Source organism: Anarhichas minor, unplaced genomic scaffold, assembly GCF_050575085.1.
Source record: "Anarhichas minor isolate MPS153535 unplaced genomic scaffold, ASM5057508v1 ptg000041l, whole genome shotgun sequence".
Classification (NCBI taxonomy): domain Eukaryota; kingdom Metazoa; phylum Chordata; class Actinopteri; order Perciformes; family Anarhichadidae; genus Anarhichas; species Anarhichas minor.
Window position 1 is genome coordinate 4,434,124 of NW_027466487.1, and position 14,590 is coordinate 4,448,713.

The 14,590-nt window shown below is 42.7% G+C and overlaps 1 protein-coding gene across 3 annotated transcripts; it reads left to right on the forward strand.

Moving 5' to 3' along the window:
- The first annotated feature begins 1,980 nt into the window (after nucleotides 1-1,980).
- On the forward strand, nucleotides 1,981-11,781 carry snx27b (sorting nexin 27b). Of its 3 annotated transcripts, none has more exons than XM_076109274.1 (13): nucleotides 1,981-2,426; nucleotides 4,562-4,793; nucleotides 4,951-5,143; nucleotides 5,387-5,451; nucleotides 5,541-5,645; nucleotides 5,771-5,849; nucleotides 6,709-6,872; nucleotides 6,965-7,054; nucleotides 7,446-7,595; nucleotides 7,712-7,840; nucleotides 8,738-8,797; nucleotides 8,889-8,951; nucleotides 9,068-11,781. In XM_076109274.1, the coding sequence occupies exons 1-13, from the start codon at nucleotides 2,095-2,097 to the stop codon at nucleotides 9,110-9,112; spliced, it is 1,707 nt and encodes a 568-aa protein (XP_075965389.1). In that variant the 5' UTR covers nucleotides 1,981-2,094; the 3' UTR covers nucleotides 9,113-11,781. The 3 variants fall into 3 exon arrangements, with proteins under 3 accessions (XP_075965389.1, XP_075965388.1, XP_075965390.1); XM_076109273.1 differs by having other exon boundaries at nucleotides 8,889-8,937; XM_076109275.1 differs by lacking the exons at nucleotides 8,738-8,797; nucleotides 8,889-8,951; nucleotides 9,068-11,781 and adding an exon at nucleotides 8,293-8,643.
- The last annotated feature ends 2,809 nt before the right edge of the window (nucleotides 11,782-14,590 follow it).

A 14,590-nucleotide genomic window follows, 5' to 3' on the forward strand; every position in this document is an offset into this window, starting at 1 on the left:
ACTATTCCACATGGTGGCGCTGCTCTAACAGCATAGCGAACCGCTAATACATGCTAACCAACATTCACAACACTTATATACACATTTCAGTAACATTAACTAACATATTTAGGATGAAACGACCTGCCAGAACATAAAGAGTCCATTCACCTCATTATGAACAAAAAGTAGAATGTGTAGGAGCCAGAAAGAAACAAGGGAATGTAATGCAAGGCTACTATCAGTTTAGCGAGCACTCGACAGTCAGTCTTAAAACAACGTAGCTACCAAACAACCACATGAAACACAAAGTAATCTATAAAAATGTTCACTAAACATTGGTCCCCAATTCATATGTCATATTCGGTGCACTTTACAAGTCACTAACCTGAGAAAACAGGAAATGATCGAGACAGGCAAAGGTGTGGCTCCTTCATTCTTCTCAAGCTATGAGGAGACGCTGCAGGGCCGCGAGGCGAAACCACAGCGCTGCACTGCCACCTACTGGGCATAGATAGTAATACACTTCTAAATAAGTTGTATTATGATTAGCAAATCACAGGAATTCGTTCTATCAAATATTTCTCAAATAAACTAAAATGTGACCATACATTTTGTGTGCGTCACAATGCCCCCTTGTGTTTGAAGCTTTCACTCTGAGGTGTCCATGCCATTTATTTCCCTGTGGTCTTGTGTGGCTGGAATCAATTAGCCTAATAAAGAGGATGAGAAGTATTTACCAAAGGTTTACCAATCTAAGCATTATTTAGGTGAGCAAGAAACATGTCCGAAGCCTCACAGCTGTCACCTCGCACCTGAAGAGGAGGCATGGCTGGACTAGCCTGTTCAGGGGCCCCTACTGCCCCCCGCCCCTCTTCCCTCTGTGCTTTGTTTATACCATGTCACTTCCACAAAGCAGACTGCACATGGCAGCTTCATTAATTTCTACCCAGAAGGCAACCAGTTCCAACCAACTCCTGGTCTGGAATAAAACTGGATTTTATTAAAATTATCAAATTAAATGACAGTAAAGAAAACTTTAGGAATATGTACAATTTGAAAACTTGGACACAGGGCCTCTCTATAAGACAGGGCCTCAATATTATGAGAATGCAGCACCTGTTTGAGCTTTGCAAATTCTCTGAAAATTTAGAAATGAATCCAATTATGTGAAACAAATTGAAACAAGCTGAACCTATGGCATTTGGAAACCCAGAGCAGATGTGTTCTCAGTTACTCCTAGTTTATAATTCAGCTTGTATGGCAGGCCCATCTTTCGTAATTTGATTTAGTAACCCTGCTTTAAAGTCAAGATCAATGATGTGAAGTTATCAAACACAGAACATTGGGATGATGAAAGTTATTACTTTACAATGTTGTTGAATGTGGGGCTGCAACTAACGATTATTCTTATAATCTGTCTATTATTTTTTGGGGTTAATTGGGTCATTGTTTGGTCTATCAAATGTCATGAAATAGTAAATAAGCACAACACAACAGAATGTGACAACATCAAATTACTTCAATCTAAAATTCATATATATCCCGTTTAAGGTAAAGAAAAGAATTTTTTTACAACTACGAAGTTGAATGTAAAAAACAATTTGGCGTTTAAACAAAGTTGACTAATAACCCATATTCTGAAGTTATGGTGTCAATATGGACATGAGCTGTGAGTAGTCCAGAGTAAGATTTCGTCGACATTTCACCATGATTAATACAAAAAAAAAAGTTAAACAAAGATAGTTTATTTTCCTATCCCATAGACCCAGAGGCTTTACTTCGGGTACAAGGGATCCCGATCCACAGTTTGGGCACAACTGGCTAACATATTTGTTTATTACATTCCTAATTTAGTCAAAAGAAACCACTGACTGACTCACGACTTGTCTGTATACAATTATGTTTCCTACCCAGGAAACTAGCCGCTACACCCGTGACCCAAATGGAACGCGTCCTGGGGCGGTCTCGTGAATCATCGGACTCTGTCGGCTTTTCCCGGTGAGCTCAGTCAGTTAGCTAGCCAAGCTGATTAGCCCGCTACGACAAGCTAATGTTTGTAGGATATTTATTGTTAGCTGAATTTGGCTGGATGATACAAAGAGTATAGAAAAAATGGCGGACGTCGAGGGAGAAGGAATTTGTTCATCGGTCCCTCCGTTGCCTCACCCTTCTTCTCGCAACGGCTCCGGTAGCGGTAACGTTACACCGGGCACCGGCGGCAGCTGCCAGACGGCAACTACCGTTACTTCAGGCCCACGGCTGGTTCGAATAGTGAAGTCTGACTCTGGCTATGGTTTCAATGTTCGGGGACAAGTTAGTGAAGGCGGGCAACTACGAAGCATTAACGGGGAACTGTACGCTCCACTGCAGCATGTCAGTGCTGTCCTACCGGGAGGTGCCGCCGACAGAGCCGGTATTTCGAAGGGGGACAGGATTCTTGAGGTGTAAGTGGCTATACTGTCTTAGCTTAACCTGAAGCATATTTAAGTAACGTTAACGTACAGATGACCCCAGTATCTTTTACTGGGAGCAGTGTCAGCCACCAAAAAAGCCCGTGTGAGCATGCACTACCATACTGGTCTTGCAGGGCAGAGGAGCCGTTCTTCCTCATGAAAGGAGTGTGTGTGTGTGTGTGTGTGTGTGTGTGTGTGTGTGTGCGCGCGTGCGTGCGTGTCAGACAGAAACGATTGAGGGATCATTAAACATTCCCGTCACACTAAATCCTACCCCTTGTACACATTAATATGGAACCAGATGCAGTTTGTTATATGTCTGCATGCCCCACTGCATCTAACCATACATGGCTTTGATGTTGCTACCAGTGAGCATGTGTGTGTGTGTGTGTGTGTGTGTACTGCATTTAGGATAGAGGTGATCGTCCTAAATCGTTAGTATGCATGGAGATTGCTTGCTGATGTTAGGCTCTGTTGCTATGGAGAGGAACCCGCAGCATCAGTACTGATGCTCCAGTGTAGTCTGAATAAGGTGATGCAGAAAGGGAGGAGGGATGCCTTCAGTTCAATTCTGATTGGCTTCGCTCTCTAAAAAGCCAGTATCTCATTGGCTGGCTTTTTGCACACTGCTTTGTTGATGGATGGCCTGCAGTAACCTGGCAGTTTGTTGACCCCATTATTTCTGCGTGCTTGTGTGCAAGCATGAGAATGTATGTATGTGCATTTTTGTATACTGTACACACAGGACAACCTGTCAGTCAGGCCCAAATACATACTTGCTATCGATTATATCTTCGCACATTTACAAACTGCTTCTGAACCTTCGGTACAGAATAATTTATAGTGCAAGACAATAAAGTGTATAATGTTAAACACTCGGATCAATACCCCGTCTATCTTGCAGTATATATTGCTGTGGCAGATTTAGCTTTAAAGAACAGCATAGAAAACAGCAGTGATATAAACAAATACAATAACTATTACCTTGAATTATAAATACAGAAGAACTGAAAAAATGACACAGAGGAGAGAAATGCCTCTTGAAAATATTTATGATGCTCAGAAGTGCTGATCGTGCAAGTGCATAGGGCACCACATCAGGTGCTTATTTTATAGTCATAATAAAGCTGCTGAAACGAAAGAGCTGCCAAAATGCTTAGTCTGTATTTTGTGTTGTAGGAGACATTTGTTCTTTCTTCCACCTGCAAGATGGTTTTATTTGTGTCTCCCCTATCGGTCTTTGCTTATTTCCACTGACATAATCGTAGCTTTTGCATTTAGCAAAGTGGCTAGATGAGACTACAAAACGTCATCACTTTCACAGCCTCGTTGTGTATTCTCACGCTCATGTGACCGAGGTGTAATTCCTTTAATGCCTCATGTTAACGTTTTACTTCTGGCGATTACATTCATGCTTCCCGTGTGTATTTGTGAAGATTATCTTGCTAAACAAAACGTGTAATTATCATTAACTTGTGTTTGCCACGGAGCTTTTCTTCTGCAATTTTCGAAACTTCCAACAGAAAAATCCCATTGTTTTGTTTGTCGAGGGAACCAGAGCGATGCTAACTTCCGTGGTTGGCCTTTTAAAAAGACGTCATCCCTGCAGCACTCTATATTAGCACACTGCTGAAAACATTGCAAAAGTACATTAGCACGAAACTTAAAGCACAGAATAATGTGATTTACTAAATCTCATTCTGACACGGTTTACGTCTTAATTTGCCAAACTACCCATTATTTTGGGATTTAAACAAACGGCTGGAGGGGATGCTGAGAGCTTAATGCAGTGGCTGTTTAGAGTAAAGTTAACTATAGGTCAGGACGCTCCAGCACTGTCATCAGTTCTGTCGTGCCCTGACACATGCCGGCCAAAAGGGCAAACACCCAGCGTTACTCATGCTCAGCTTTCCTGATGACATAAACCAAAAGGTCTTACTCCTGAGGACAAAGCCTCTGTCACTGTGCCACGCAGTAACAGAAGCTGTTGCACTTAATTCACTTTTTAACTCTTCTTCACTTTCTGTCGTTTCATTCAGAACGTGTGTTCTATTTAGGGCTCTCGAATAAAAAAACAAACAAAAAACTCAACAGCTACCACATCTCTTCCTCCGTGTTTCCTCTAGTAATGGTGTGAATGTAGAGGGAGCGACCCACAAGCAGGTGGTGGACCTGATCCGGGCTGGAGAGCGGGAGCTGGCGCTGGCCGTGCTGTCTGTCCCGCCCCAGGAGACCGACTGCTTGGATCCCGGAGACGACATTTCAGCCCAGTCCTGCTACGACTACTCCGACAAGCAGGCCGTCCCCATCTCTGTGCCGAGCTACAAACACACCGAGCTCAACCAGGAAAAGTTTGTGGTGGGTGCAGCTGTGGATGAATTCATAGATGACTAAATGAGAGGAGGAAGTCGGATTTTGGAAGCATAAATGGATGAATAAGCGACAGGATTGGTCTTAAACTCCCTGTTATCGCGTTGGGACATTCATTTTTCTCTTTCTCTGCATTCACTTCCAGGTCTATAATGTGTACATGGCGGGCAGGCAGCTGTGCTCCAAGCGTTACCGTGAGTTCGTGATCCTACACCAAAACCTGAAGAGGGAGTTTGCCAACTTCCCGTTCCCCAAGCTGCCTGGGAAATGGCCTTTTTCCCTGTCAGAGCAGCAGCTGGACGCACGACGCAGAGGCCTTGAAGAGTACATGGAGAAAGGTCAGGCGGAGAGAAGGGGATGTACGGTTTCTAGAAAACATTGGTTCAGTCAGATTGTAGTAATTCGTGTCATCCTTTCTGGGGTTTGTAAAGTGAAGTAATGGGGGCGAAAGTGTGGAAAGGTCTGTGATAAACACTCCAGAGTGCATAACTATACCTTTTTATTGTATTGCGTTATATAACCACGGATATTTCACATAAAGACAATCTTTACCTTTTATGTATCTGGTCTGTTGTCTGCAGTGTGCTCTGTACGGGTAATTGGAGAAAGTGACATCATGCAGGAGTTCCTGTCTGAATCAGATGAGGTAAAAAGAAACAAACACTCCCATGTTTGTGTCGTTCTGCAGTTGCATGTGACTCACCGTGCAGTTTGTCTCCCCTTCTCATGACCCAGAACTATAACGGCGTGTCAGATGTGGAGTTGAGAATAGCCATGCCCGACAAAACCACGCTCACCGTTAGAGTTTGCAAAAATTCTACTACTGACCAGGTCTACCAGGTAAACAGGCCTGAGCCACTGTGAGCATTGTAAAGCCGACCTGATTACAGTCATCTTGCAAATGTTTTACTCTTTCTGTTTCCTTTTTTCTCAACTCTCATTCTGTCTTTCTGTTTTCCTCTCAGGCTGCGGTAATGAAGCTGGGGATGGACAGTGTAACAGCCAGCTATTTTGCTCTGTTTGAGGTCATCAACCACACCTTCGGTGAGTAAGAACACGTAGTTGAACTTTGAGTTTGCGTGTGTGTTCCTTTGCTACGTGGAGAAAATGTTTCCCATCTTTCTTTGAAATCTTGCATGCAGGTCACAAGAGTTCAGAATGGTTTCTTTCAGCCCAAAGAATGAATTGGAAGTTAAGAGTGTTGTATCCCTTCATGCGGAGAAAGTCATCCATGTTTTTTTATCAGTGGCAGATTAAATCATCATAAATATTTACATTCCTTCCACTCTCCGAAGTCTGTTTTATTTAAATTGGAGGAAGAATTCTTGGCGCAAAAAACAAAATGATGAAATCGCCTTTTCACACTGGTGACCTTTTTGCATCGTTGTTCACTTGAAGATATGTTTTCTTCGTGTGAGCTCTATAATGTATAACCAGACTCATTTCACTGTCCTTTTAACCCAATAAGCATCTGTTGGCTGCTTCAAGGTTTAGATATATGTTTCCTTAGTCAAAGCTACTTGAATTCAGTCTGTGTCCGTATTGCACGGACAACAGATTGTTTTGACCCGATGATGGTGCTGAAGGAAAAGTCAAAGGATCACCGATGCTTCCCGACTTCATTTTTTCAGTAGATGATATTTGCAGTGGGTTTGTCAGTTGATTGTCTTTTCTTTTTTTACTGCATACCACCAAGATGAGAATATCAAGCATCTAGTATCTAACATATTTGACACTAATCTTTCCTGTGGTTTGCATTTATAGCAACAAACGTCGATAAACTAGGTAGCGTGTCAAGATTTTTGAACAAGGCTTTTTTTTTTTCTCGCCACGTAAGAATGGGACGTCACTCTCTTTCATTCCCTCCCTCCTTTTTGTCTCTCTCTCTCTCTTTCTCCCTCAGTGCGTAAGCTCGCCCCCAACGAGTTCCCCCACAAACTGTACGTACAGAACTATACCTCAGCCATCCCAGGAACCTGCCTCACCCTGCGCAAGTGGCTCTTCACTACAGAGGAGGAGATTCTGCTCAATGACAACCAGCTTGCTGTCAACTACTTCTTTCACCAGGTGTGTGTGTCTTTCTTTATTCTGTGTGTGTGTGTGTGTATATGAACGTGCTTTTTGTGCGTTTGCTTTAACAGTGTCCCCTATCGTTGCAGGCTGTAGATGATGTGAAGAAAGGCTTCATCAAAGCAGAGCAGAAGTCCTACCAGCTGCAAAAGCTGGCCGAGCAGAAGAAGCTGTCCATGGTCAGTCTCTCACATGTGGACAGACACCACACAGCTACTCTACGACTGTTCCTGAATGACTTACAGAGGCAGATATTAGAGTTCAGTGTGGTCAATGTGATCCCTTCTCTCCCACCTGTTAAGTCTCCCTTCACTGTGTGTGGTATAACAGTGAGAGTGTAGGTTTGACTGGGGAGGAAAGTGTGTATGAATAGATTAGCCTCTCTACTTAGAGATTAAACACTCCGACCCTGTGTTCAGATCAGTTTGGCTGCAGACAATAACCAAGGTGTCTGACTGTTCTCTGCTTTTTGGCCATAAAGCTTAGATACAGTTCAGCATCAGAACTACATATTGTCATATATAGTAAAAACATCACTATCTTGTCTCCTCTGACTCTTTTCTTCCTTAGTATATGAGTTTGTTGAGGGATTGCGAGGGCTACAATGAGATCATATTCCCACACTGTTCCTGCGACTCCCGACGTAAAGGCCAAGTCATCACAGCCATCAGCATTCACCACTTCAAGCTGCACGCTTGCACCGAGGAAGGGACACTCGAGGCAAGGGGCAACTGTTTGTTCGTGTTTGCGCGTGTGTGTGTGTGTGTGTGTGTGTGTGTGGACACATTTTCTATGCATGATGGAGCGAGTGTACTAAAGCCTCAGTGTTGCTCCAGAACCAGGTGATTGCATTTGATTGGGCGGAGATGCAGAGGTGGGACACAGATGAAGAGGGCATGGCCTTCTGCTTTGAATATGCACGAGGAGAGAAGAAACCGCGCTGGGTCAAGATATTTACACCCTATGTGAGTATCTCACACGGATTATTACACATGTGCTATAATAGTCTAATTATTCTAGTGACAATACAGCTCTTACAGTTGCAACATTTATAACAGATTTTTCATCTTTAAAAACATGTCTTGATATCCAGTGTTTAAATTCCTGTTGCGTAACATCAGAACCTGATTGTCTTTGTAATTTTAAGGAACAGTTTGACATTTTGGGAATGTGCTTTTTCCCCCTCTGCGGAGAGAGTTGGGTGAGAAGATCGATACCACTCTCTAGTTACCATTAGCAGCCCGCTAGCTCAGCATAAAGACTGGAGAAAGAAATACAGTCTGGCTCGCAGCACATCTAAAGCTCACCTCTTGTTTGTTTAGCTGTTTCTTGGAGACTCCAGGAAGTTAAAGGTCCCAGCCACGAAAATAGTCCCAGGCACATAACGCCCCCTAAAACTGCACATTTCCTTTTTAAGGCGCGGTCGCACGAATGCAGGCAAGTGACCATCGCCTGCCGGGGGGGATATTCGCCTGACAGTTCACCTACGGTCAACTCCATGTGAATACCAATTTGATTTGCCGCCAGACAAATGTTTTTCACCCGCTCACTCGCATAGGATTTCGCGGATGTGTGACCGTGCTTTTACACTTCAGTTTTTGTGTGGAATAAATATAGATACGTGTTCATTCGTGAGCTTTGCAGGTGATGGTCGATGTATATTCTTAGCAATTGACAAAGCTAGGCTAGCTGTTTCCTTCTGTTTCCAGTCTTTGTGCTAAGCTAACCAGCTGCTGGCTGTAATCTTGAGACATGAGAGTGGAATCAATCTCGTGAATGAATTTCCAAAAAAAACGTATTTGTCTTTTAAATCTAAATTTCTGTTTCTCTCTCTGTATTTGCCGTGCATGGCTGATGTTCAGTTTAACTACATGCACGAGTGCTTCGAGAGAGTCTTCTGTGAGCTAAAGTGGAGGAAGGAGGTAAGGACCATCCGTGAACAGGCTAGCCTGCTATATTACAAGCCTTCTGTTTTGTCCTTCGCTCATTCCTGCAATGTGTGTGTTCCTACAGGTGGAAGAGGAGGCTACAGACAAGGACAATAAGAACTGTAGTAAAGATGGTATGTGTGGCAAGGTAAGGCTTTGCCTGCCTCTGTCCGGTATATGATTAATCAAGAGCTTGGATGAATTTTTCTGTTTTCTGTCTCTTGAGTTTGTGCGTCTTCTTCCTGATTGCCGTTTCTGTTTCAGAATATTTTCCAGCTGCTGAGGCACAGAAGGGATGGAGGCACCTAGGAAGGGAGATTGTTACCTCTTAACTAGACACCGTCGTCGCCGACTCAGCTCAGTTCAGCCCTCATCTAGCCCCAGACCCAGCAACACTCCTATACTATTAACTACATGGTCATCGTTTATACTCCATCAGCTACAACCTCAGAAGCTACCCCCCCCCCCCCCCCCCCCCCGATACATGCAAACCAACAAGCACCTGCAAATGAACGAATCGAATAATCCGAAGCATAAACGGCTACAGACACATGAACCAGAACTCTTGAATCCAGCGCACCATCATCTTGCATTAAAATAGAGCTCTGTCCAAAAAGACTTGGTCATGGATTCATGCAATCCTTCTTCTTATTGGCAGGGACTTGAAGTGGAATGTGACTTGTACATGTGGACGTTTTGAACTTCCTCTGAAGGAGTCCTGCTGGGAAGAGAAAGCTGAAGTGAATAAGAAAATATTGTTGGACTTACCAGAGAAAGTGAGGCTGTTTAATGCAGATAACACTGATCAGAGATGCTGACCACAGGAAGACACTTGGTCTTCTCCATTGACGGATGGGAGCAGCAGTTCTTCTTTGTCTTTTTGGCCAGTTGTTGGCGTGCAAAGTGTGTTCGTGCCTGTTAACGATGCGTCCAGGGGGCTCCCAAAGGCAAGGAGCCAACCAGAGTGAGGCCCTCAGAATGTAAGTCACAGCTGAATTACACCACATTTTCATCTGTCTGCCTATCGATTTGCATTTATAAAAGATAACTATTAACATTGTAATGTGGCAAAAGAGAGAAGGGAGAGAGAAAGTGGACTTTTTTTAAAATTTATTTTCTTTTTTGCTGTGTTTATTTCACACATGAGCTGGAACAACGTTAAACTTTAGACTAATGTTGTACTTTATCAAACAGTATTAACAGCCTCCAAATGTGGGAAATGTAACCTAAGAGGCAGATAGTGATCATATTACTGGAACTAGCCCGGGCTTAGTTTACATTCATTTTTGACTGACTACAGTATGATTATGTGCTACATCATCAAATGAGTCATGCATTCAACGTTTATGTATTCATAGTATAATGTGAACACTCCATGCAAATGTTTTGAGGCCATTATAGAGCGGCATTGACGAGGAGCACTGATCAGAAGGTGGAGTACATCATGTTTATCATGTATTACCCAAAAGAGACAGCAGGGGTCCTCCTCCTCCTTCCTGCTCCCCTACCGGCCCTGATTACTCCCACCGGATTTATTATAGGCCTGCAACCCAGAAGACCTTTCCACTCGCAGCACTATTTATCTCTGTAGCTGGTACTGCGCTGTACTGTTGAACCACTTATGCACTTTGGATTCAGGTTAAGTGGAAAGAGGAGTTCTTTGCAAAAAAAAAAAAAAAAAAAAAGGGCAGCTTGCACACTTTATCAACATGATGGATATGAAGATAACGGAGCACATTCACTAAAGGCTTTGTAGCAACTGATCACAGAACTGTGGTGCAGTTTAATAAACATTCAAGCTCCCTCTAAATGAGCCCAGTTAATGTTGTCATTCCTAGAATAATGTAATAAACATAATGTAATACGGTATAACAGAGTTATCTGATGCAACGGTGACTTCAGGCTGACAAAAATAAAAAATGTAATTACAGGTTATAACATCATTAGAATATGATTACATGCTGCCATTAAATAGGAATCATTGCTCAGTGCGATATTTTAACTACCATCGCCTCATTTAGAAGGACATTTAGGAAAGTTCTTATTTTATCCAAAAGATACTACATGTTCAGTTGCTTCGAGCTTTTACACAATGAGCCCTCCTATCAGTGTCATCATGGTTTATTATCACGAATATAAGAACATTCCTAAATCAACTTACTGTATGTCATGATATGGCTGATTTATGCAAAATCACTTGTAAGATAATCAAACTGATGCTCAAAGCACAGACCTGTGTTGCATTACATGTGTGCAAAAACAAAAACATCACCAACTGATGTTTGTTACTTCTTAAGTAAGTCATGTGATCAGTGTACGATGCCAGTGAACGTTTGTAAATGCTAATATTCAATTTTCACCCGTCCTTAACTCCTGCCTGGCTCGTAATGAGAATGTCAGCAGTATTTTTTGTTAGCTACAAGCAAGTTAAGAGTCATAGATTGAGATCAGTGGCTCTCGCTAAGACTGCTTGTTTTAATGATGGTGCTGATCACAAAGGCCATTTAGGGTGATTAATGAGCTTCAACATACCTTGCCGGGTGTGTAAAGGAGGTCTGATTGAATGTGTTGAGCCTTGAATTGAGAGAATTGCCATCCTAAAGGCTGAAAGCATTTCCCAGGATCCTTGTCTGTGTTATTGGACCATGTCTGACGTGGTCGATTGTCTGATCTGCCCACCTTCAAGTTCAGTGCTCTCTCTTTCTCTCTCTCTCTCTCTCATCCTGACTAAAGTTAAATGTCACTAATTGTATTTATTTCAGTAAGATTCTTTCTTAAATTCAGCATCTGTTAAGTTTTTCACCTGATATTGTTTTGGCTTTCGAAAAGTCACACGAAGAGGAGGAGGATGGAGATTGACAACCTGCAGATTCTTTGACATGTTGAAATGTAAAATTTAAGACAAAGTGTTTGGTTACGTCGCTTACTGTAATAAATTGTAACATATTCTTTTAAATAAACCGATTTATTGATGCTAAGTTAGTTTTTTGCGAAATTTTTTGTGTGTGTGTTTGTGCGGCTGTGGCTCAGGGAGAAGAGTGGGTCCTAATGCTTAGCATGGGTTAATGCAGAGCTCAAATTTCACTTTATTGTGTGTGACGACATAAAAGGTTTGAGTATGTTTTGTTTAATGTGTGTGTTGGAGTCGAGTCACACAAGCAGACTTCACTCTCACTTTGTGTACCCACATCTGTTTTCTTTCTTCCCGCTTCCTGCATTGACGTCCTTTTCTCTCAACAACTCCGATGTATTTAAATTAGATCTGGGAGACAATTACCCAGCAGGCCGTGGAACGGTCATTCCATATCGACTTGCATCGAGGGCCTGCATCACGTAATTAAAAGCTATTGACTGTTGGTGGTCTGGGATGTTATCTTGAGACATCTGAATTTTGAAAAGCCAACATCCCTGGGCCAGAAACCTGTCCTGGGAGACGTCTTGCTAATGGTCTGACTTCAGTGTTGATCAGTTTCTTACCAAAACTTGATCACAGAAATATGTGTAGCTTTGAAGGATCATGGAATTAAAAAAGAAACCAAAACAAGTAGATTTTTTTTGCCTATTTGTAGGTTTAAATATTTAAATTGTGACATTGGACATCTGAAATATTAAGATTATTATAGTTGGTTAGGCCAGTCAGAAAGACTGAGAAAAATATTTAATTATTGTGTGTATTATATCATTTCAGTAGTTTTATTATCAATACAGGACATTATATTAACAATTGCTCCCTCTCTTATTTTTCCCCCATGACCAAACGGAACTGAACTGACAGCACAGTCAGCAGCAGTTTACAGGACGCGTGTGTGTGCGTGTGTGTGTGTGTGTGTGTGTGTGTGTGTGTGTGTGTGAGTGTGAGTGTGTGTGAGCACTAGAGAGACATAAAGAGACAGAGAACTTTAGGAGTATGCGTAGTTACTGCATTAGGTCTGCAGCGGGCTTCCTTACTTTCACCGCTTGGTGTGCGTGAGTGGGTTTGCGGTTGCTCTGCTTCGTGTGGATGTGGGTGCAAATTTGTGCGACAAATGCAGCCACACATTGCCCCTTGATATTGCAGAAATATTTATGCATCCCACTCTCCTGCTCGCTGCATCAAGCTCCACTGGTTTTTGTATGACTGTGTTTGCTTCTCTGAACAAACAGCTCTGCGTGAAGTGTCGACACAGGACAAGTGACAGAGCCGCCGAAGGAGGGGAGCATCTTAGATTTATCACATGTGCTGTATTGCTTCTCTCAGCTGTGTGAGGAGGCAGCAGCAGCAGCAGTCACACGGGCAGAAGGAGCTGCGTAGGCCATTGAAATGCACAGCTCCACCAGTAAACTGCCCTGCCTGCACATATACTGTACTCACAATGAAAAAGTTGAAAGCCTAATTAATAGCCTCTGGGCTGAAGGTTGGGGTTAGGCAGTGCCAAAACAGCAATTAACCAAATTCAATCATCGGTGTGTTTGCATTATTATGTCCAGTCACCCCTAAATGCTGGTCTAAGAACAGTTTAGCAGCAGCAGCATCCCGGAGGAGGATGGGGAGGGGGGATTCACTCCTCTCCTCCCCCTCTCTTCTCCCTCTCCCATTAATGAGCAATCAGTAAAAAACTTTATCGTCTCCTATTGGCTTTCTCAGCACTTTTTGTCCCCCCCCCCCCCCTTCTCTGTTTCTCTCGATCATGCAACCACCATGTTCTTTTTCTTTTCCTACTCTTTCATTTTGCATCCTCTCCATCTCTGTGCCCCTGCATAGCCCTCCCTTCCATCTCTCTTTCCGTCTTTCTTCCCTTTTGCTCTCTTTATTGCTGCGCTTCATTACCTCCATCTTGACTCTCCTCTCTCTGGCTCTTTCCCCCCCCTCTCCCTCACTCATCCTGTCCTCTGTTTCTGTGTCCTTCTTAAAACTCAATCGAAGGGACGAGAGCCAGAGAATAGGACATTTGATGCATGTCTGGAGAGTACAAAACACAAGGCTGTTTATTTCACAATGTTTACAGCTCGGTCTGTCACAACTCATTGGCATTCAAAGTGTCCGACACTCAAAATGTGTGGCGCGGTTTACATTCAGGGTACAGCCAGGGTCAGAGAGATTATATTTTTCTGCATTCACAAAAGTCTGAGTGCGTGGATGAAAGACGGTTTGCTGCTGTGGTGTGTGTGTGTGTGTGTGTGTGTGTGTGTGTGTTGCACAGAAGGACAATATTGTTCCACATTATGCATAAAACCAGAGCTTTGAAATATCTGCTCTATGCTGTGACAGTCAAAGTGTATCCCATATTTGGAAACAAGGCAGAGTTCTTTAAAAGCCCTTCTCATCTGAGCTATCGTGTCATTGAACAGTTTCATTTTATAGAAAGTGAATAACAAATCCATTTTGAAAGATATGGAGACAGAATCGTTGGGGTGTCTGGATGCATGGCTTGTGTTGCACTTTCTTCCTCGTGATGTTATATGTTGTAGTATTGTCTGTTCTTCTGTTATTGTGTCTGTTTACACTCACTTTCTTGTGCTGCTGCATATCTTGACCAGGAGTCCCTTGAAAAAGAGATTTTTTGAATCCCAATGGAACCTATCTTGGTTAAATAAAGGTTAAAAACTCTGGCGGTAGTTGTCTCGGGATATTAGGTTTTTTACTTCATAGTAAGCACTTCAGTGTACTATCTAACGTGATTGTTAAAGTTGCCGCAGAATGAATCACCAGTGTCATCATCACATTACATATGGATGATGTTCAGGCTATATTATTGTGATAAAAGAGTGTTGGAATAAATACTGATCGCAATGACTTTAGGCATCGTA